Genomic DNA, 24597 nt, shown 5'->3' on the forward strand with positions numbered 1-24597 from the left:
CTCTGCTAAATCCACGGGCTATTACATGTATTTAGCTAGGTGAAACTGCATTATCTTTGTGCCTCCGGCCTTTTATCCAACGTACGTCCCGAAAATAAGGGTGCACGTTTTATCTTGAAAGTAAACAATGCGCAAAATAATAAGGAAATATTCTGTTCGGATAATAGGACGTTCTCGAATAGGGGAGCGTTCAGATAATAGAATATTCGGATAATGGAGGTTCGATTAATGGAGGTTCCACTGTACTGTGTAATTCAATACAGAAGTCGTACGTGTATGCCGCCGCCGCCGCAACCGTGCCGCAGAGCAATCGCATACGGGATACGGGGCACGCCTGAAAATTCTGAAATCGGCTTTGTCGTTTCGTCAAGAAGTGAAAACGCAAATCGAATGGCAATTTCGACGGGGGATCCGCTCGTGCTTAACGAGAGGGAGCGTGCGCGAGCGACCGGGAAAGTTGGCGATGACGGTAACGGTGGCTGCACTTTGACACGGACACACTTTAAGTTTCCCGACGTGTCGGTATCAATAAGACCACCCGGTAGACTCCGTAAATCTCGCCGCGCCGCGTAATCTGGCAATCGAAGTTTTCTAATCACGCGAGACATCGCCGAATGGACTATCGATATGCAGTCAGGGGGTGTCGAGGGCGAGTTGCATGAAATATGACTTCTTCAGCTCCTCGAAATCACTCCCGTAATGTTACGTTACTTCCGCCACGTCGCAATTTGCCGCGTTCTCGAAAATCCATTAAGTTAATTACTGTTTTTCTTGAGGCTGGCGCGCACCTTTTTCTCCGTTGTTGTGTGCATAATAAAATTCTCTTGGAAGCGAACACAAGTGGGTATACTCGAAATTCTAGAATAGGATTTTCTTAACACGTTCCGGAACATCTCATTAATTTGTGTTAAGCTGAACACTTATAATTGCAATTAAGTAGACAATCTAAAGCAAGATGAATAGCTGTTAAATTTTGTACACAAAATTAGCATTCATCGGCTAATTTTATTAATACAGCGTGTACCACTATACGTAAGACAAGGAGATTAGATTCGCATACTAGGTGTATTTTTATATCGAAGTAGTTGCGAACTGCAAATACCATTTAATTTCTTTCAAGATGGATAAACATTAATTATTATTTTAATATACATATATGTAAGTAAGTGAGCACTCCTTAAGTAAAATAAAATAATTAATATTTAACTTTTTCCGATAAACCATATCCATAATCGAGTTTTGCATAATTGTATTAGCAAGAAAGTAAATAAAATTTAACAACGGACGGGTTACATTCTCAGAATAAATGTTAATGAAATATACGTAGGTATTAACGTACTTCAACACAATTTTTTTAAGTTATCCTTCATATTTCTTGGGATAAACAATCCTCCCAATTAATATCGTTTCATGCTGTTGTCAAATTTACAACAGGGTCAGGATATACATATATACATATATGTATATAAAGCTCCGATACATTTTATAAAATAAATTCATTAAAGAGCCTCCTGCGAAGCTTCGCCAATTTGCATTTAATTTCATTACGGCACCATTACGAGACGATTAAGTTAAATTAAATTGAATTACAACCAGTACGCGATAATTATTCTGGAAGTTTTAAAAGAGAGATTATAATTAAAATTTTTCACGCAGTTACATTAATTTGAATCACCATTCATACTCGCTATTAAATAAACATTGCCGAATTGTCAAAGGAATCCTCGAGGGTTTAAAAGTGCGCTCGTTCTTTTCTTAAAAGCACGGCTTTTACTCCACTAATTAATTAATTAATTAATCCAAGGGCCAACTTGTGAATCGGTCCGCATGGAATCCGCTTGCGGAACGCCGGCGAGAGAAAAGTGTTTTGCACTTTCCCGTGATCTTCCCAGTCCTCTCGTTTTCCCGCGATCCCGCAGCGTTTTCTTCAGATGCAAAAATGCAACTCGCTCTCGTCTGGCCGGCATTTTTGCGGCTTTTCAGTCGATTTAATCCGTTCGCGAAAACGCCGAATAAAGATTAACTATCTCGTTTAAATGCATGCGTCGTCGTGGCGCATTCAAAGCGGAAGCTACGCGAATGGAATTTGCCGCCTCAAAGAAAATTATAAACACGAACGCGCCCGCGTTTCCCCTCCTTCCCTCCCCCTCCCCTTCGCATCGCGCATAATTGCATTCGTCCTGTGCGCGCGCTCCGGCTCCGCTCCGCTTCCGCTTTGGCGCGCTTCGACCATCCCGTCGGTTTGAAAGCTGATTTCCCGAGCAACCGAGCGCCGCCGCTCGAACGCCGCTTTCAGCAATGACGTCGGTGCATTCTTTATTTGCGTGTATAATCGCGTTAATTCGCCAACTTTTTCGCGATAGCAACATACGCAACCGGTAGCCGGCGTTTGTCACGGCGCATTAAAATGGCAGGGGTGTCATTTTTATCTCTCGTTCTGTTCCGCGTGTTTGCCTATGTACGATCTGAGGGACGTTTCAATGTTTACTTTTTATTTAAATGCGATATAATAACCATTTCTGCAACTCTCCTCTCGGTTCCATCATTACTTTTTTTTTCTCTCGTAATGTCCCTCCATATTTGTTTGCGCTCCCTATCGCGGTTTCTCGATGCGGACAGATGAGAGAAACAGAGGGAGAGAGAGACAGGAATCGATGAGTATTGTACAAGTTATACAAAATGGAAAACTACGCTACATTTCCTTTCTCTCTGCTCGGACTGGGCAAAAGTCTGAGGTGGAAACTAATTCCACGAAAACAAAACTCGCGGAGAGACGACTATATCGCGCTCGTACTTACGCCAAAGTGGCTTGGGAAAAAAGCTAAAACCCTTGTAAAAAAAAAAGTTTATACGGCTTTTTCGCAAGTTAAAATAAGTATGTTCCATATTTCACGCTCGCGTTGGACTTTGGGACAACTCTAACGACGCGTAAAATGTATATTTCCAGTGTATTGCAAAGTCAATGAATTTCTTCTTCAAGTAGCCATACGCCGCGGAGGCAGTTATCGGTTTGACTTTTGCACGGGTAATGACGTGCCTCTTGTTCCGTGATCTTGTAATGGACTTCGCGGTGAATCCATTTTCAAACTTCACGACAAATCCAACACAATCTATAGAAATGTACGCTTGAATAAAAGTGTATACTTCTTCTGATACATTCAAGACATTTCGCCGAGTTTCTCTTTTTCAAATGCCGCCGCGCGGAAAAATTTGTTAGCGTTCTGCCCTTTATGCAAAAGATAGTTGTGTCTCGTGCTGCGTTATCCATCATGCCGCTATTGCGCTACGGCAATGTAATATATTTCATACAGCGCGTGTACGATTGCGGTGACATTTCTGTTTGGTTAGATAATTCTTTAGCAAATCAATAATTCCCGCGCAGAAAAAAAGGGATTTGTCACGACGCGATAAATCCCGAGAAAAGGGGGAGCGTCCCGCTAAACGAAACGCCCATCCCCGATCAAGAATAGCGATCTCAACCGAGACACAATGCAAAGTATTTCAATTTCCTTTTCAGAACGTCCTCGTAGTCTCCCACTAACTATTTCGTCCGGGATTTCGTTGCGGACACAAATGTACGTACGGGGTATAGCTAACAAAACTCGCAAAGATTAGTAAATACAAGTTTTACAAGATACCCGCCGCCTATTTCTTTTTAGTTGGACGTTAATTTCCCGGTCGTCTTTTCGCACGACGGGAATTTCGATCCAAAGATTTTTAACGCAAGAAGGAACGGAAGATACGAGCATTTCCACCTTTCCCCCATTCCCTCGAATTCTCCAGGAAAATGCGCGAATAGTAAATCGAGATGCGGATGCTGGAGAGGATTCGACGAGATTCGAGCGTCGATTAGTTCCACGCTATTCCGTTTTGCCCGCCGCCATCTTTTTTGTTCGGGAAATTCGTTTTTTTTCCCGAGATTAGATCTAGAGGAAGGTTTAATTTTCCAGGGAAAGTCCTATTTTCGATATCTATTTGCTGCGAGAATTTATCGTTAAATGAAACGTTTCATAAGGAATGAAATTTGCATCCCTTTTGTACCTGAGTGAAATGACATTTCTATAAATCGTAAAATGATCTGAATTCACAGATTATAATTAATCGATTATATTATAAATTGAACGCAGCTCTGCAATGCGGAACGAACTCCAAAACTTTATTCTTTCGCTAGAGCAAATTTCGCGAAACAGAAATAAAATTTTGCGCCAACGTTGACTCAAATATAATGACCGAATCCTCGTCAAGTACAATTCCATGTATTATTAAGAGTTGGATCATTTTTGTGTAATAAGTACACCTTCGTAGTCACTTGGTGACAGAACTGAAAATCGCGAAAATGATGCCATATTACGTAACCGCATGCAATCGCGTTGCAAATATGACGAATAAAATTGTAGACAAAAATGTCGATTATTTAAGAAAAACAGATCCGTATAAAAAAAACTTGCGAAATGACGCGGACGATCGTATCGGGTCGCAACCTGTGCAATATACGGCACGTTACACCGAAAAAAATGGCGCACATGACATGGCGTGCAAAACGAGCGAATAGGCAACCCGAAATCACCTGGGATTCGTTTACAGCAGCGGAAGTCTTCGCTTCCTCCTACCCGTCTCCCAGCCATCTCTACAAAAAGAAGCGAAAGTAGCTTATTCTCCTAACTTGACCCGGCCTGACCTAACGTAACCTGTTCGATGTTCGAGGCGGAAACTAATTTAAGTTGGAGAATCACTTTGGCTGTTTCGATTTATTCAGATACTCGACGTATTTCCCGTGAGAAAGAGAGAAAGGGGAGGGAAAGGAAAGAGCTTTCTTCTCTCGTCTGCCTTTCCCTCTGCCGCCCTGTCACCTTTGCACGCACCCGAATCGCGTTATTCACCTTCGACACGTGACTGGCGAACGAGCCCGCTACGCTGACGCATTTAAAGCGACGACTAGCGCGGGAACTTGGATTTCTGCGCGAAAGTGGAAAGCGGGAACGGTATTGGAAATTTGGGTGCGAGAGAAGTTGAGAAGGATTCGAATTTTTGCGATGGGATAAGAATTGAAGTGGACCCCGTGAGTAAAACGTCCGCGGGAAAACATTCGTACATAAATTCTTCTCGGACGAAACGTCCGTAAATAACGTTTCATGAGAGCAATTGCGTCAAAATTAACTTTAGAAATGAACCAATTCCCCAGAACCATTTTTAAATCACCACTTCTTTGTCTGGAATTTTCCCCATCTTAACAAGAATGTCGAAAAACGTAAACTGCTTTGGAGTAAAATGGCTGTAAATATTTATTCAAGATTATGTGAAAGGAAAATGAAACTTTATATCACGTGTAAATGTTTTACGTTACTAGATATAAAAGCTTCTCAACTCCAATTTTATTAGAGGAAACACGCTATTGCGTTCAATGAACGATGATGATCTTAGCACACACTCGATTGGGAAGCTAAATTAAATAGTTGAACGCGACACTACGATACGAAAAGGCGCCGCACTCGAAAGCCACTTATTTATAAACCGTGCGCCCGGAATCCTCCTTACGATTTTAATTAATATTTTATAATTAGCAATGTCGTCGCCACGAACGGCCGGCAGCGGCATTGTGCGCGTGCTAATTGGACGTCACGGCCGTTCTTTGTGTGTGTCGTCAAATGTTCGATTTCAATTAAGTGGAAGGAAAGCGCGGAGGCAGGCGAGTCAACTAATCGGAATCGATCATGATTGATCGAAGGATACTTATTTATCCAGCCGAATGCGAGGCACTTCTCTATTTCTGCTCTTTAATTGCATTTCTAGATACAGTAACAAAGGATGAGCGCGAATGCACAGCGAGGATTTTAAATTTAAAACTCGTTCGCTGATTTATTTCAATTACGCTAACTCTCCTGGTCATCCCTGGTGAAGTGTAATTACTTTTATGTCCAATCACCGTACTTTTTCCGAGGCGCGACTTTTGAACTTTAATCTGATTCGCCTTCCGGTCTTATCGACAACCTGCTGTTACCACATTTTTACGTTGATTGCGGCATTTATCATTTGGATCATGTATCAATAATCTACGATCTCGCGCGAAATCAGCAGATAATACATTCACGATGCACGCTCGTCTCTGATTTATTTATTTTAGAAGTTTCATGTTACGTGTTACACTGTCAAAATTTATAGCGTTAAATTCGTCTCAATCTACTGCTCCTACTTAATATGTCATTGATTTAAATAATGGAGTAAGAAGGGACTACAGAAATGGGTTGAATGGCAGATAAAGTTGTTTCTGCAATTACATTTTGTGCTGAAATAATAAACTTTGACACACATGTTAGTTGAAAATAAGGACATGAATAAGAGCAATGGCGGATTCATTCTTGAATCAAATTTAACAGCATGAATTTAACAGTTTAACTTTTTCTCGGTCTTCCTTTAAATATATAACTCTTTATCTAATTGTAGGTCTGATATTTTAGAGGCTAAAATAAACAAATTAATTTAAGAATATATAGGGATTCTGGATCTGGGCGAGGGAAGATTCACCGGAAATCATCTGGAAACGCGAGCGCATTAAAATGGCGAAGAGAGGCCTAAGGGCGGTGCATAATGCAACGAAAGGAAAGCGGAGAGGGAAAGCGAGGGGTAGATAGCGTTTTCATATAAATTCATGCGAGCAGCTCTCCAGGCTGCAGCGGGAAAATCGGGAAAGCCGGGATTATATCCTCAAGAGTTTGCCAGCTTTCAGCGCTCATTTGAGGAGAGAACTGAAAGTGGGGAAAGGAGAGCACGTGGAGGGAGTCGTAAAACGATGCCGAGTGTCCAGGGGTGGATCTTCGGCACGCAGCACTTAACACACCTGCTTAAAAATGCAGTGATTTATGCATTAAGCTGCCTGTTTAATTACAAATCGATTAATGACTACTTCGAGCTAAAAGAGTAATCCAGCACTTGAATTCGAAACTTTAAATCTTCAAGCCTTAGATATTAATCTTCCTCCGCGATAAATGTTAACATTTTATTGGAAGTTAATTAAATGCTAATTGAATTAGAACTTCAAATTAATTCTTTCTTTTAAAATTTAACACCGAGACGTTCAAGTTCAAGACTTACAGCACGGAATAAAAAATACAGAATTAAGTTAGAATTAGCTTATCCCCCTTTTACCATTTTATCGATAATTCAACTTTTAAACAGTCTTGAGGGGACTTCAATAATTTACTTCTTTCTTTCGCACTAATAAAAGATCGCACAGTATCATGCTAAACGCATTATCGCCTTGATCGGTGCAGAGATTTGCGTGTCTTACACCCGGAATCGAGGGAAGTGATATGGTTTAAGCTGCGCGTAGACAGCGGGATTCCAAAATATCCCGTCCACCCCTGGGTGCTATGCACTGGGTCAACTTTTCATCCCCCGCCGTTCCCCCTCCTTTGCGATACCCTCTTCCGGCCGGATTAAATACACTCGTTCTGGTTCTGGTGCGCGCATGGAAAAAGGGCCGATCGTAAAGTAAAATAACTGTTTCAAAAAAATCATTCGCATCACGCGCGCGTAGGTACGTCGGACTTTTCATTTCCATCCCGAACGAAATATCGTCCATTGCCCGCCCGTGCGCGTTAGCGCAGCGCGATATTTCGCGAGGGTGCAAGCATTTTACGATAACTGGGTGAACTCGCCTAGCGGGTCTCCCCCCCCCCCCTTTCTCTCTCTCTCTCGCTCTCGAACGCGGGAACACGTGTGTCACGCGGGAACTCGATATTCCGTCTGAAAAACGCGTGCCCACGAAAATTGGCATACTCGATGCGACCTTTCGTTAAGAAAAATGGGCGAGAGTCGCTCAGCTCTTTACTATAAATTTTATCTGGACAAGAAAACCTGAGAAAAAAAGAAACTTAATATTTTAACAGTTTGACGTGCACGTTTGATTGCTGAATGTTATGTAACAATCATTTAAAGAACGTTAATGAATGCCTGAACCGTATAAACATCTAGTTCGAGAGCGATGGTTCTGAAAAAGAAAGATTTATTCACGTTTATATTGAAATTTTTTCATCGACAATAAAACTAATATAAGTAGATCCTGAAATATATTTAGTGCAACAGTTAATTTTTTAAAACCTGAAAGGAACGCAAAATCCGAAACTATTTGAAATCGAGAAAAATCATTATATTTTAATTTTCTCAAGTTTTTGAGGAGAAAGGTGACTCGTACGACTGCAAAAGTGATCCCACTTGACCCCCCCATCGACTCTGATAAACATTAGAATCACTGTTCTGCAGAATCGTCGCTTGAAAAAACCGGGAATAAGCTCAGAGGGATCCGTACAGAACGACAAAGTTATTACCTAATTAGCATTATTTGAGTGTCACTCTTGGAGTTTTGACCCTCGACATGCCGTGAACGCGAGCCTAGGATTTGGAAATTATTGGTGTGGCCCGGAGGAGCATCGCGGCGCCCGAATAAACGTTCCAGCGTCGCGGCGGTTCTGCGTGTCACTGAGAGAGCGTCACTTTGAGCCGGTTATCGTTTATGTAACCAGTAACGAGCACGGACTTCGTTAGTGTAAGCGCATTTCACGCAAAAGGTTACTTTGAGCTCGCTCAACGACGGGGGAGAAGTAGGGCGAGGAGGGGCTGGACGAGGGGGCGCGAAGGGCAAGGGGGAACGGCGGGGGGGGGGGAGGGGAGATCCCGAGCGCAATTACATTATACGCCCTCCCTAATTAGCGGAATTTCCGGCTCGCAACACGACGTGTTGTGTTCGCGGCGGATAAACGAGTCTGAAGTTTAAAATAACGTTGCATAATAAAATTAAACAATGCGAGCGTTGCTGTTAATTAGCGGCGGATTTGGGACGAGATAGAGATTGAAGCACGTGCGGTACGGCCGGCGGATCATGTTTCGCGATTGGGGCGTTGCGTCATCGCTGTGACAGGCTATAAAATCCATTTCTACATTTGCTACAATTAATAACTAACGCGGGCCTTCTGTTGTTTAAGCGGAGCCGGCTGTGGCCTCAAACGTATGAAATATCAACTTTGTTGCTTTGCGATTTTTCGCAGCTCGCAGTATCACTTACGCACTCGACTAGGTAACGCCGTTTTACAATGGCATTCTTCTATCCGTTCGAACATCGGATTTTTGCTAATTTCTTTACTAACGCAACGTACAGTGCGTTTTCACGTTGAATATCTTAATGCACTTATGCAACTAGATTATGATTTAATCTCGGGGAAAAAAAGAGTCGAGCCATTAACGAAATAGAAACGGAAATAAAAATAGAGTAGCTATGTTCCCGGACCCAAGAAGACGGTAGTGCTTCAGTCTCATATCGGATTTCACCACCGGAAGAACAAAAATTACAACGTCCAGCATTATCAGCCTTGTCCGCTGTTCCCCGCCCTTGTCGTTCTTTTATGTTTCTACTGTTCGTATTTTTGAAAAGACGCCGTACGCCATATGGGGTTGTAATGAAATTCTGACATATAAGAGCGAGAACGAATATCCGCGAGGAGTTCGGGAGTTCAAAATACTGGAAAAGTGCCGATTTACATACGCAATTCGCAAACCTATTCACAAATGCATCGAGGTTTCGAGATACTCTCCGAATTACCCTGTATATATTCCTTTATATTTTCGCATTGATAACCGCGATACGTTACATCCACTTGTAATAAAATTCTGTTACGTATGAACATATAAGATTCCATCGCGCTACTGTAACAAGTTTATTCTCTAAAAGACAATCAGTGGATGATCACTGGAAACAGTGAATGTTCACTGCTTCGCAGTTATAGATGTAGCATTGAATAATTTACTGCTATACTTACAATTAGAGGAAAGTCCCCTGTGAGACAGGATCTTAATATGGAATAGTGGAGTTTCTTTTAAATTAATAGGTCATCATCAGTTGATTCCATCATAAATTTATTGCCTTTGGAGCAAAATCTGTTTAGTGGAAAATTAATTGTTAGATTGTGGTTACGAAAAAAGATTTGTGATTGAATTTGAACGTTGAAAACCTGCTACCTCATATTAGAAACCTATTTCATAATAGAGGACGTTCCTCTATAAATGTTTTCAGTGATAATGCACTAATTGACTTTTAAATAGTACAGTCATTGGTTTACGCTGTGTCCTTTTCAAGAAATGTAGAATCAATTGTTAGTGAGAATAAAATGAATAAATTGTGGCACCAGTCAGTTTATTTAGAAATGAAATGTCCCACACATTTTTGAAATGTCAAATAAAATTTGATAATCGTAATTCATCGCTATTTGACTTCTAATCGCTTAAGGGCTGCTGATGTGACAACAAGAAAAATTGTGAAAAAATATAGGAATTTCTGGAGATTTTAATATACGAATGCGTTAGATTTACGGATATTTTGGGGGCGGACCGGGGGCGGTCGGCTTTGAAAAAATCCGTGCGACGGGGATGACTTATGCCGCGTTTTCATGCGGCGTCGGGACACCTTGCGAAGAGTGAAAAAGGACCGCGCCATCATAAATCAGCACATTAATTCGTAACGAGATTAGTATAATAAATCATCGTCCACACGGTATTTGCATATGCCGTGCATTACTCTCGTCATGTGACCCTCGTCTTCCGGATGGTCGACGTTAAACGTTGATGACGTTCGCGAAGTGAATATCACAATTAATATTAATCTGAGTTTTCCAGAACTTTCGGAATTAAAAAAAAAATAAGCGCACTTTCGCACTAATCTACGAATGCGCGAACGTTTGCGGAAGTCAAGCTATACGCGTCCTGAAAAAAATACGGAATTCAGGGAAAGAGGTGCGAGAAAAAAAATTTCGCGCGAAATAAAATCCGGGTCGGGGGTCCTTTAATTTGTACTAATATAGGACAATGTGCGTTATTTCGTTAATTTTGTTATTTGTCGTCTCGGAGGTACGTGTAGTGGCAAAGCAGTAAATTAACCGAAATCGAGCGGCTCGCTTACGTTCAGTCTCCCTCGGGGGTGTTTTTTCAGGGCACTCGAGGGTATCGTTGGACGTTTTCGTCTTTTTCGTGTCACCCGGTAGAAAAGATCGATTCGCTTTTTGGGAGATACAAGCAGCGTCAAAGGGTTAAAGCTTATCGCGTGGGAACTCTTTTACTCCGTTCGTTCGCACACCCAATGGAATTAGCCGTCGCTAACCACCCTCCCCGTCTGCCACCCCCGTCCCCGTACGTCTAACCCGCGCCAATAAGAACGACAGGGGCGCGTGCGCGTCCTTTCTTTCTTCGTTTTCTCTTTCTCTCTCTCTCTCTCTCTCTCTTCCTCCCTCCCTCCCTCCCTCTCTCCCGGGATGGCAGTTTCTCCGCCACGATTACCCCAGAAATCTTTCTTCGGCTAATGCAAGAACTGTGTTTCCGGCGGTTCGCCCGATGCTTCGCCTACCTCCGGGGCGGACAAGCACGTACACACGCGGGCGGGCGCGAGCGCGCGGACGATGGCGTGCATTTACAAGTGCGACTTGCCGCAGGGGCGGGGGAGGGGGAGGGGTGGGAGAGCGGGTTAGAAATAGGAGGGTGGACAGCTCCTGCGCGCTCTATAATGCGGTAACGGTGAGAAATATTTGGGCAAGAGTAAAGGGGTCGGGCTGAGCTGCGCTCGTACCGGAAACCGGTAATTTGCAAACTGTAGAAATTCGTAGAAATTTCAAAGAAGAACCTGTTAACTCCGAGACTCCACGGGGATGTTCCGTGAGCTCAGCCCGTTCTACGGTAAATTCGTATGCCTCGCGGGCGGTCGCGTACCTCGTTTCGCGTAAGATGCGATCTAATATATTCGTCTGATTTAATTTCCGCGCATCACACGCGTGTAATTAACAGATCGCGGAACGTGATTTTCGAGTTAAAGGGGGCCGTGTTTGGCTGGCGTGATACGCGTCTGTGCGAAACACTCGCATAAAGGGGCGGCTAGTGCGAGAGACGACCGAAAAAGGTTGCATCGTACGCGAGGTAGGAGGAGTGCTCTGAAAAATTCGATGCTGATACGCGCATTCGATACTCGAGAGGTAGCATACGCGGCGCATGTAGGACATGAAGGACATGGATTATACAAGGGACGTATAGGATACGCCTCAACAATCTCACATGTCCCATGGGCATGTTCGAAAATCTTATGAACGTTTTTCATACATGACAAATAAACGTACGAATATTTCAGAGCTCTACAAGCCCCGTAAGGAGCGCGGTCCTTTCACGTTCTAAGCTCCGTCTATATACGTACCTGTCTATCGCGAAATAAATTGATATAATTGCGAGAATACGTGGGGAACAAAATGTAGCTGCCGTAGCTAAAAACTGCACGTGGTAACGAAATTTCAGCTGTAAAATACGGACAGCTAATATTTTGCTACTCCGCCTATTGTATTAGATGCGACAGCAAACCGTTTGCCGTGCTTTAGAAATTTATAGTTGATGCAGCTAAATAGTTTTTTTGCAAATCGTGATTAGCTACGGTAGCAAAAATGTTTTTTTTCAGTGTAGGCTGCATATGTAATATAAAGTTACGCGTCCAATGCATGCCGCATCGCACTTCGCACTCTTAATTCCAAATTTCCACGTAAATACCTGCCGAAGGGGCATCGTATATTTTCACGCCCGCTCCGTTTATCCAATTACAAATTTGCTAATGCGATACAGTGTAATATCGACAGATTAAAGGAGGGATGCGAAGCATTTCCTCAATGGAGCGATTTCCTTGCCGCGCGAATACGAAATTAAGCTTTATTACTGAAGATTTGCGCTAATTACGTACTATTGCCCATATTCGGCATAGGGGCGCGCGATACGATGGTCCGCTCTATTTGGCCGATTACAGTGCTTTATGGTAGCCGCGCCGTGTACCGCTGCACTCAGCGCTAAGTCCCGGATTTCAATCCCATCGTCGCTTTGTTTATTTCACATGCGTGCGGTTTATTCAGGCGCCCCGCCTTTGTAAGACGGTCTATGCCGTGTGTCATAACCAAACGATCGGCGGGATATATCCCTACAGGCCGGCTACAGCCGGGGTGGTTTCCGCAGTTTCCGCGCGTCCTAATGCGAATGCGGTGTTTCTAATTTAATATCTTAAGGACCGGCATTTACCCACGTCAGCTATGCCGGATTAGGATGTCAGACGCAAGGGAAATACACGCGATTCCCGCAATTTACGTCCGCGTGAGTGACTTTTCACTAAGCAAACCTCTCTTTTCGGTTCCCGAGATATACGGCAAGTTTATAAATCGTTTCGCAAGACACATCCCCTTCGACGGCGCGATGTTAACGAAGATCCTCGAGATCGCAGTTTCTAATTTTCCTAATAATTTCACTTAGCGTTCGGCAGCTGATACATTTTGAATAGGCTCCATCCAAGTGGCGAGGTTTTCGTAAAATGGAAAATTATGCAAACGAAATTTCGATCGATTGTATTATGAAATTATTTCGATATATTGCACGTGCAATAATGTAACATTTTTATCCCTCTCGCAAGTTAGGGGGAGATAATTTCGTTAAAAAAGTCGATAGAATATTATCCGAAAAATTTACGTTTCTTCAATATTTTCGATATTGCACTTTCAATATATCTATCGCGGGCCTGCGATGCTTTTTATATTTTTGCGTAAGTCATAAATATGTCTTATAGAATATGCTCGGTGTCATTTCGCGCTGCTAAACGCCTAGAGTGATACACTTTCTCCCAAGTATTGAATAAATGATCACGTCAAAGCGATCCTCTATATCGCCTGGCATGTTACGCGTCGTTGCATATTAATGCGAATCCCTTTTTCCATCCTTGTGTTTCATTATCGCTTTACAACGTGTCAATATATGTCGATATATCGATTACAAAGAAGGCTTTCGTCGCCGTAATCTTGTCACTTTAGCGATTTTCTATGAATAAACAATCTTTTTCTTTTCATAAAAATATTACGCGTAAAAAAAGGTACTCCTCTGCTTTTCGTACGATATAAATGTTGCGGAATGCGCGACACATTTATAGAATGTGGCGTAATTATAGAACACGTAATAATATCCACGGTCTTTTACGGCGTCGCAGGCTACGTAAAGCCTCTTTTTCAACGAGGCGTGATTTGCCAGGAGTATGGCACGTCCAACCTTCTTTTGCGTCTCTTTAAACGACTCTCCAAATAGTATGGCAAAAGAATAGAAGAGTTCACTCACCGAGAATCTGGCTGAGGACGGTGCGACCATCTTCACCGAGGCACGCACTGCGTGCGTCAAACGGATTTGTGAACTGCACGAATGCGTAACCCTTGTGCATAGAAATGCCTGAAAGAGTATGAAAGGTTAATTACATTTCGCAGACCTTATAAAATAAATTAATTCGTGCATGAAAAATATCAATGCCTCAATCGTTTTACGGTTTTAAACGTATTATTCTCGGCAAACACGCACCTTTTTTTATTATTTCCATTGTTTTATTCGAGACGAACTTTATATTCTTTATTTAATTATTCAGCATTTGAAAATTTAACACATGGTTTGTAACAATGACCGGTACAATTGTTTGTCAGTAAGTTATAAACGAGCTCGGGAAAGCATAAAAATTCTCATTAATATGTTCATGTGAAAAATATACAGTTTTATTTAAACATTTATTTTTCGACTTTAAAATCATTTTTTAAATATCTTTACAAAATATAGTTTACGGGCTTTTCATAATGGAGTAAATTCTATCTCTCGTTATAAATTTCAGTAATGGAGACGATCGCGAATGAGTCCTTTTAAATAAACCATCCTGTTTATCCTATATGTTTTATACATGAAAGAATTGCAAAATAAATGATAGAAATTTATAAAAACAGTTAAACCGGAAAGAGAATCGCACGAGTTCTAAGAATATTCACAAACATTTGGAAAATATGTAATACATCGGCTCTTGTAATTGTAATAGCTACGAACTTTTTCGAATTACTCCTTTTTTTTTCCTCCAAAGAACTATTCGCGCAGATGCACATAGAACGAAATTTTAATTGAATAAACTTTAACCGGGGGCAAAAATCTCCAAATTAAATAACGACATTTCCGAACGATTAAATACAACTCTCCGGGGAATATTAAACATTTTTGCAAACCAAATTAATAAAAACAAGAGCGCGTTGTTGCCGGTCGATTTTGCCGGAGCGGCAAGTCGCACGGACGCGACCTGTAATCTGTGTACCCGTAATAACTTTTGCGTGGTTAGCAGCTGACCATGCATGGAATTCATTATGCCGAAACAAATATGTAAATCTAACCCATACGCACACTCGCACTCACACAGACGCGTACGCGGGCGTGTACGCGCTAGAATGCAAATACTGTCCGTGCGAATCTGCCCTCCCCCTCGCCCCCTGCGCCGCTTCATCGCGAAGCTCGGCGCAAGAGATGTTCATAGCTTTCATCGTCGCTATTGTTATCAGCTCATTCTTCAGTACACACCGGTTGTTGAACAGACAGATTTTTAAAACACCGAATCTCAGTCTAATACGCTCGTGAAACGCTAGTAGCGATAAATTACGTTATCCTCTCCCTTATGTGTGTCTACGTTTCTTCATCTTTTTCTTCGTTCTTTTTATAATAGAAGCTTCCCAACAATGGGGAAAAATGGAACGGAATTAGACGTTGCAAATTTTCGCCAGCTATTTTAAAGTTCGAAACAATTTCCGATTGTTGAACAACTATTAGTGTTTCGAGTTTTTCATAAAAAGATGATTTTGGCCAAACAGTCTTAAGCTAAAATAATATGTATCTTATTTCATCGTAGATTTATTTCTATTCAATATTTTATAAGAGTTTAGCAATCTGATTAGCCCATTTTTCAAACTCAATTCTAAATGGCATAATTTGTTTTACCTAATTTAATTAAACGATTCTAATTTAAATTGTAGCAGGCAATATTCAATTTCCTGGATATTCATAAAATATTCAAATTTCATATTATTTTAATCATGGCCCACAGTATTCAAATCTTTCAAGCGTTATACGTAATAATAATCCTGATCAGCATATGTTAGTACGTAATGAGTATATAATGAGACATGTTAATGTCTCTTACTTATGAACGCGGAAGTATATGACAAACATGGAGATCAATAATAAGATATACCTCAAAAAAACACACACTTTCTGCATGTTCGCGACAATCGAAAAATCGGTCAAATAGAATATAATTAAACGATAAAAAAATGTATATATCTTTATATTTTCAATTTTAATTTGTTAATTATAATATATTATTGAATCATTATTACTAAAAATTCTCGCAGAAATTCCAGTTAAACGTAGCTGTGTAATATCTATCATTTCTTAAATTCTTTGTTAAACTAATTACAGAGTGCCGATAGTTTTATTTAGAATTCGGAAAAATTGCGTATATAGGCGCGTAACTGTAAAACAAAAAAATAAATATTTGAAATAATTTAGCAGATATTTTATCGTATACGTAAACACATGTTTTCGCATTACTATCGCCGTTAGGGTCGCACTTGACATAATTTTTTTTCTCGAATTTTAATCTTCAGATCTATCTATTTCTCGTTTTCCAAGCAAGAGTAAATTTATCATGTATTACATAGCGATCCCGTCGATCTCCCGAAACATTTAGCGCTTCGGAGCTCGACTCTCCGATAAAGCACTATATCATCCCCATATCTCAAAGCTTAATCCCACCCCTCACATTTTCAGGGCAGCGTATCGGTCGAAAGGAGATCGTCGTGTCGATCGTATCGATCTTCGATCCCCGTAACGTAACTCGTCATCGCCGTAACGTTTATTCCGGAATTTAAATCGCTGTCTGCGCGCATGTCATACGTAAGGGGACGGCGGAGGTGTTATGTGTGCATTTGTGCACGCGAGACGGGTGCGGGAGTTCGATATCGGCGCTCAAGAGATCGTTCCGCGACGAAATTTATTCTGGTCATAAAAACCGCGATAGCGAAATGCGCGATCGTAAGTGCAAGTATATGTGCGAGGTGCGGGCCGGTTGATATGATGCCCTTCGCTCGTCATTATTTTATTTTTCGGAACTCTGGATACTATTTTCGGGCGTGGTTAAACCCTTTTCTAGCGTATAGAATTAATTCGTCAGTTATGATAAATGCTTACACATTCTTCTTCCTGCATTTTATCGTTTTCATAGAACGATTTAAAGTTCTTTTTTTATCGTTTTATCGTCTAACACGCGTAAAAACAGTTAAACTTAAGTTCTTGCAATCCTCGCGTAAACGTGGTAAATTGTTTTCATTACGATGATCGATTCACTTTAGCCGGGTTTTGTCTAATAAAAACCGAAACTATTTTAATATAGAAAGAATACGTTTTCTAAATAAAAATATTTATTCGATTTCGATATCGAAAACCGCATCCCGACAAGAACGCATCAGAAAACCGTTACGGAACTATTTGAGATATCGGTCGCTGATCTCGTTCTAGTTATTAATAGTAACGTAAGTAACGGACGATTCTACTGTAGGATTTCAATCGAAAACGAAAGGTCGATTCAAAATTGGTATCGTAATGAAATTTTAATGTCGTAACAAAATTTAATTCAAAATGAAGAACAGAATTATTATAGGATATCGGTGTCAAACTCCAAAAAAAGATTCCAAACAAAAATTCTGATAAATATTTCATTTCATTGTTTATTCTACTAGACGTCAGAAAAATCCATTTAAAGCAGACAAGAATTCTCATTTCTGTGTCGTTTCAATTCGGTATGTCATTATTTTCAGGACTTTAAAGTTTTAAAGTATTAAAAAACGAAAACAATTAAATATAGATGAATTTAACAATAACAATTTTAATTTTCCAAGTTTAAATAATAATATAATTAGAAAAAAGTAAAAATTACGAGAAAATTAGTATGTGACAAAAGATTTTTCTAAACGAGATTCTGTATTAAACAGACGACGGACAAACCTTAGCATTTCCTTTGATATAATACGTGAAACAGTAGCGTTTGTAAAAAATCTACTGTTAAATTCAGAAAGTTTAAACTTCTAACTAATAAAAAAGTCGTGATTTATTTACTCGCCTTTAGTTCCAAATAAAAGACCGAATATATAGATTCAATTGTGAGAAAAGTAAAATATTGAAATGGAAAAATGGAAATCAAAGTTTGATTCAATAGAAATATCTCCATAAAAATAGACAAGTCCGCCCTTTGTAACAATTATTTGTATTTTTCGTAACTATGTTTTTTATAAAAGTCGTCACTCGCCAAAGTGACAACCAAGTGCCTCGATAACAACAGTACTGTGTTGAGGGCCTGTTGCAGTGAATTTTTCCAATGTTTTGGCATTTATATAGAACAAATATCGACTTTATATTGGAAAACTTGTCGACAGAGAGACTCTCTAGTGTTGTTATCTGGGCATTCGACAGTACAGATTTAAATCATTCTATGTGACGATTTCTTCCAATACAACTGCATATAGGATGTCCAAAAAATATCGTCATTCTGTTCGTTTAAGTTCTTTGGATAACTAAAAATTGAATCTTTTATGACTGTTTTTCAATTTTTTTTCAACGTTAAATATATATCTTTGTAACATAAATTATTAATTATATGCCTTTTATTGAAATAAAACTTAAAGAAATTGAATAAGGAGCAATTTATAATTGTTAATTAAGAAAATTTGCTTTCTTGTTCTGGTAAAATATTTCCATTTAATCATCAGCGTCCAAATGTTGAAATAATCGTAATTTAAAAAAAATTGATCCGCGTTAATATTTACAGTTTTAATAACAATTTTTTTATTTATTATTTGAGTATTTTTTACGCAAAGGCCAGAACGCAGCGTTTAATAATTTCTCTTCGTTTTGTCTTGTAGATTAGAGATGTAGAGTTTCACGCGGGAAAATTATTGAAACTAGAGCGATCTTTGTCGAGGATTTGGTTTTTAAACCGAATTTCAAACAAAAACAATTCCCCAGAAAGTCAGAGATTGTATACATTTTCGCGTTAAACGTTGTTTGCAAAAGAGATTCGATTCGTAGAATTTGTAATTTATCTGCTATCGCGCAATGCACGCGGCGTCGCCTCCGTACAGGACGCGACTTATCCTTCGTATCGGCGTCCCTCTAATCCGGCGAGCGCCTTAATTCCTGCAAGGACGAAGTTGCCCTTATTGTCTTCGTCCTTTATTGAGAAAGTAAGCTGTTTATCGGCAGCTAGCAGCGCTTCTTGTAATTTCGACATCCGACATTTGAAATTGCGATTTTGCCGGACAGAGCGGGGGCAGGATAACTTCCCAGCGATATCCGGCGACGCGCTCGACGTTGGAACGCCAATATCACCTGCGTCGGCACGAAGCTAATTCCGCAGTATTCTTCGTCCTTATTATATAATCTTATCCCGTTGGCACTGCTTGTCACATTATTTATCGCGCTACATTCATTTCTCTCGTATATTATTTAACGTACGTGTAGTGTAAGTTAAAGTTAGAGTTAGAGCGGGCAAAAAAATTGTAAGCTCAGCTCTATACATACATGTATATAATCTCTCAGTTAAATGTCTTAATAAAATTTTTACTTGAAGTTTAATCTTGAAGATGTACAATGTTGAATGTTTTAAGAAATCGTTGCGACTTTGTAAATTTGTTAAATAACTTGTTAAGATCAAAGTCATGGCTTTCCTTGTGTGTGTACGTGTACATAATAAGAATTGTAATAAAAAGTTGACAATAAATTCAATAAAAAAAAAGCGAGAGATCTGATATCATCTCGATCGTCGATCTATTATGTCCGACCTCGCATGGTCATTCTCGACTTATCATTGACCGTCTATCTATCACTCCAGATCGCAATCGTAATTTCATTCCCGAGGAGGGACAAGACCCCGCGGAAAAATGATTTTCCGGGATAACAAATCCTGCGATTGCGGAGTAAACGAGGTTACGGCTTACAAAGGAAGAGAAGGTAGCGGCAGTCATCGTGCCGCTCCTTCTGAAACTGGAGACCGACGGATATCCAATTCGAGCTATCGAAGGTCAAGTCGCCGTGGCACAAATTGCGTTACCGGGATCCCATTTTCCCGGGGACCCCGCTGCCCCTTCCGCTATTCTTCCCGATGCAATTTTTCCGCGCCGGATAATAAGTTATTCGATCGCGAATTATCGAATGTTATCAGGCCGCCGATTTCTCACGCGATTCGATTTATCGGGAATGCCCCGGGAAGGATTGAGAACAATATTCGGAAATAACCAAATGATTCTTTCCTTCCGCGGGATAATCGATTTTTATCTATCTTCACGTCGCTATCTTACTTTTATGAATATCGCTGTCTTTTTTAGATTTGCCGGGAATAAAGTTCGTACTTGGCGGGATTAACGTTCGCGCGTGTGTGCGAAGGGATTGCGAAGAAATTATTCCGATGGAATCGCTAGGCTGCTAAATATTTCCGCGAGGTATAATTGAAACGAATTAAGATGCGAAGAAGATAAATGAAATCGGATAGCCTGACCTAGATATAAATTTACCATTTACGCGGAGACACATTTAATCCTAGATACACAGAACAAATATGGATTTTAACGGTTTAAATAGGGTCAAATCCCTTTGCTTATATCCATAATAAATCGCTTTTAAAACAGTGCTTCAAAATACAGTGATACAGTGATTCAAAAACAAATTTTGTAAAAATTTTAAAACATAAGTAGTAAAACACTCCTAAATTTTCCGTCTCTTTTTAAATCACTCGTTTTTAAACAAGATATGTTTAAGCTCTTTATTTTCCATGGTCTATTTATTAAGCATATTTTTCAAGAGATATTTTTGACAGATATTTTTTTAGCATTTCACTTTTTCGTTACGTTTTTATGGAGTCTGCTTTTTATCGTTCTGTTTTTCAGCGTATCTAGTTTAAAGCATGTATTTTAAAGCATATACATATAAAGATTTGTGCGCAGAGCTTCTTGGAACTCAGTTTTTAATGACCTCATCTCGGTAGTTTAATTTTTACCAATTACAATTTTTGCTAATAAACTTACCGGCCAGGCGGCCATAGCGTTGGAACATTCTTTCCACATCGGTCTTGCTACATTGAAATGTATTCAGGTTCCCGACGAACACGCGTGAATTCACCGCCTGTGGGTCCTGCGAATTGGTCTGGTTGCCCACTTTGCTCATCTTCATCGCCTGAAATCAGAGAGAAAAGAAAATTCAAATACCAGTTCTTCTGCTTTCGTAAATAATAATTAAATGAAAAACGTGGAAAGTATAAAAATGTTCGCAAGATCTACATTAAATATTACTCCAGAGGTCATCCGCGTTTTTATTCACAATAAATGTACGCCCAAAGAGAAATTATCTAGGGCAGAAACAGCTTTCATAGTACCTTCCAATGAAAAAGAAAAGTATCGAAGATAAAAGTAATTTCACGAATATCTAAAATAGAATCTCAAACAAATTAAGGTGCGATATGAATCTTGGCTATTTAGAAGTATTATACTTAATGTTTATTTAATCGATTTAATACAGGTTCGTTCAATTTTCACATTTTACTGTTGTGTTATTTTTAAGAAAGGGGCTAAAGAAACGGGAAAAGGGGAGTGACGGATTAATTCAATTAATCGACACAGGCATCGATTAATTCCGCAAAAATGGCCGGCTACCACTAACGATCTCGTTAGTTTTACGCGTTATTTCGCAAAAGTAGAAAACGAACTGTTGCACAATGGGATTGCGAGGCGTTAATTAATCCACAACGCGCCAATTAGTGATTGCGAATGTCCCTTTGACGCTAGAAAGCTATCTACACATTCGCGTGTATTGTAATCATCATCGTCATTACTATTTGTTATCAGTTGTTTTATTTTGCTTTGTACTTTTCACTTGGGTTGTACACCAATCATTCGTTCAACAACGTATTTAAGACAGGTCTGCCTATATTGAATTTGTCTTGATGAATGATTAAAACGTATCGTGCAATCTGTCGCAACACCTAATATTATACATAGCTATGGATACATATGTATGTACCCATATTTCATATTTAACCTATTAATACGTTTAATGATGTATGCACATACGTGCTATATACCAACTTATCGCAATGCTCAAGACGGATATATAACTACGTCGAATTCGATTTAAAGGAACCGAGTAAATGATTAAAGCCACAGAGAGGGAGCAAAGCCATTGCGCATAATCCAGTATGTCACTTAAAGGATTCAGCAAGTTTGAATTGACATCATCGGTAATAATAATCGACGGAATAATTATCACAGGTCGCGCGGCACGTTTGTGTAGATCCTTCAGCAGTGTCTTCAGTAAAATTCACGTTGTTTTTACAACGTATCACACGTATCTTCGCCTCTGCTGTCGCTCGTCACACGAATCCAATTTGTAACTTTGATTGCTTGCGACGGAAAAGTTTATCGGGGGGATCATCAAAAAGCTCGCATCACCGATAAACGGGAAACGATTATCGATTTCGCAGGTGTATCAGGACGGCGATTGACACCGGCACGACGCCAGTATATGTGTATTTATTAAAGAGTTGTTCTCCATAAATATCGACAGTTATACGGCGGGATAGCCCAGAGGTTGGGGCAGATATTGGCTTGCACGTCAAAATTAGTAATCGACGCGTCGGTGGATTTAATCGACGAAGAATCGTCGTTTCGCTTCCGATTTTACGACGCGGAAGTGAGCCCGGTAACACCGGCCTCGATTAAATCTATACCGGACGTTCCTAAAATATCCGGCTAAACTTTACTATCTTAATCAGCTGATTGTTTTGAGGACAAAATGACGTATCTATGAGTCATTAAAACACATTTTTTCTGATTAAATGTTACAAGTCGGTATTAATCATTTCCAAGATTTAATTATTATTAATGAAATTGATTATTTGTGATTGCTGAAGAATGAAAAATATAAGTGTTACTCGTAGCTGCTTCGTCAGAAATTAGGGTTATTTAAATTTGTAGCGCGCGATAATCCCAATCAGCTCGACACTTGGCAATGATTCTCGCGGCGGATTTCTAATTACGTTCTAGTTGGGCCGGACTAGAATTCAGCTACCACGTCGTCTGTTATTTACGGCATGAGCCAACCTAAAGGTATGCCCACTATTTGAAACGTTAATTGTTCTTACGTATTTCTTACGCAAATAATCATGAAGGTATATTTTCTCAAAGTAAAGTCGCATGGAACTGTGATTGGGAAAACTCTGTGAAAATTTATCATTTTTCCCCCTTTTTGAATAATTCTTTTATAATAGAATTTTGCTTTTCCTAGACATTTGTAGAGTGTACATTTTATTAAATTAACTGTAGAAAAACAGTTTTTCGGGAATTCCTGTTAATTAAAGCTTTTTTTTTTTTTTATTTTCGTTGTGACCGACAATACCGTATAACTTTTTCGCCCTCTCTCCGCAATTTATAATAAAATAAAATTGATAGAACTGGTTTACTTTACTTTCCTATACAATTTTTCTTTCATTTACTCAAAAAGACAAATATATGACATACAATATTCTTTGGGAGAAAATTTTTCACCTTTGTACAACTATTATTTTTTACTAATAGTATTTTCTATTTCATCTAATATATTTAATAATTTTTAAGTGACATACCACGCATTATTATTAAATTATTTATGAATGTGTGATATTTGTACCTAAAAGCTACAAAATTATATTATGCACAATACTGATCGTTATTATTAATCAAACTATTTAATTTCGTTATCGACGTCTATTTTAAATGTATCTTGATTGCGTCGTCAAGTGTCTAAAATTATTATTACTATAGACTGATTATAGCTATCATTAATATATTAAAATCAACTCGCACCTTGCGACGACATAAGTTCTGGGAAGGAGGAACTTAGAGGATTATTCATAATTTATGTAAGAAACGAAACAAAAGCTGCAAAAGCTGTCGCATAATTTTATCCTACGGACCGTCGAAGTTTGGACGTCCCGATAATTTCCTCTCTTGCGGATTTCCAAGTGGTTTCAACTTCCTCAGCTCTTTATGTATCCATAGAAACTGTGTGCCGCAGACACCAGAGTAAAGTATTGACACTGAATATCTTTTTAAAATTCGGCAATCAGCAAAAAATAATTCATAAATATGTAATAATACATTTTGCTAAATCCGAGTTATTTTACATTCTGAATCATTTTACTGAGTCGCTTTAACGACGGTAGAAAATTCAATGAATGCTCGAAATACTATCATTTGAATTTCAACAAGAAACCCTCCTAAGATCAGAATATTCAAATAACAGAAAGCGAAGTTGCATTTTCAATTCAATTAAATCGAATCATTGAGGTTTTCGATTACACCGAAAATTCGGTGTAATCGATTCTATTCAATTCTGTCTTGCATTTTGTGGTTACCAACGCCATTTCACATCAATAAATCGTTACCATAACAAGCTCGTACAATACCGTAGACCAAGCTTTCTGAAAATGACTAATAACAATAGCTGACAATAATACAACTATAACTAATTTAGTTATTATATAAGAATTTTAAATAAATATGACAAATCATGTAAATCTTGAATAACAAATTACTTATTGAAAGAGTTAGTTTTACATTGTTTACAATACCGATAATGTTACATAATCATGTGATTTTACATCGTTATTGATATGAGTTGCAG

At 39.4% G+C, this 24597-nt stretch overlaps 1 protein-coding gene across 7 annotated transcripts in view; it reads right to left on the bottom strand.

The window, feature by feature from the left end:
- The window catches only part of LOC105565338, a 179597-nt gene that overhangs the window by 59633 nt on the left and 95367 nt on the right, over positions 1-24597 (bottom strand). For all 7 annotated transcript variants that reach the window (XM_012018436.1, XM_012018440.1, XM_012018439.1 and 4 more), the window contains 2 exons: positions 20967-21114; positions 14158-14265 (listed from right to left, as the gene is read on the bottom strand). In XM_012018436.1, the coding sequence (XP_011873826.1) occupies positions 14158-14265; positions 20967-21114 (256 nt within the window). The remainder of the gene's footprint in view (positions 1-14157; positions 14266-20966; positions 21115-24597) is intronic.

This window comes from Vollenhovia emeryi, unplaced genomic scaffold (genome assembly GCF_000949405.1).
Source record: "Vollenhovia emeryi isolate VEMERY1.0 unplaced genomic scaffold, V.emery_V1.0 DF939153.1, whole genome shotgun sequence".
NCBI classification, from domain to species: domain Eukaryota; kingdom Metazoa; phylum Arthropoda; class Insecta; order Hymenoptera; family Formicidae; genus Vollenhovia; species Vollenhovia emeryi.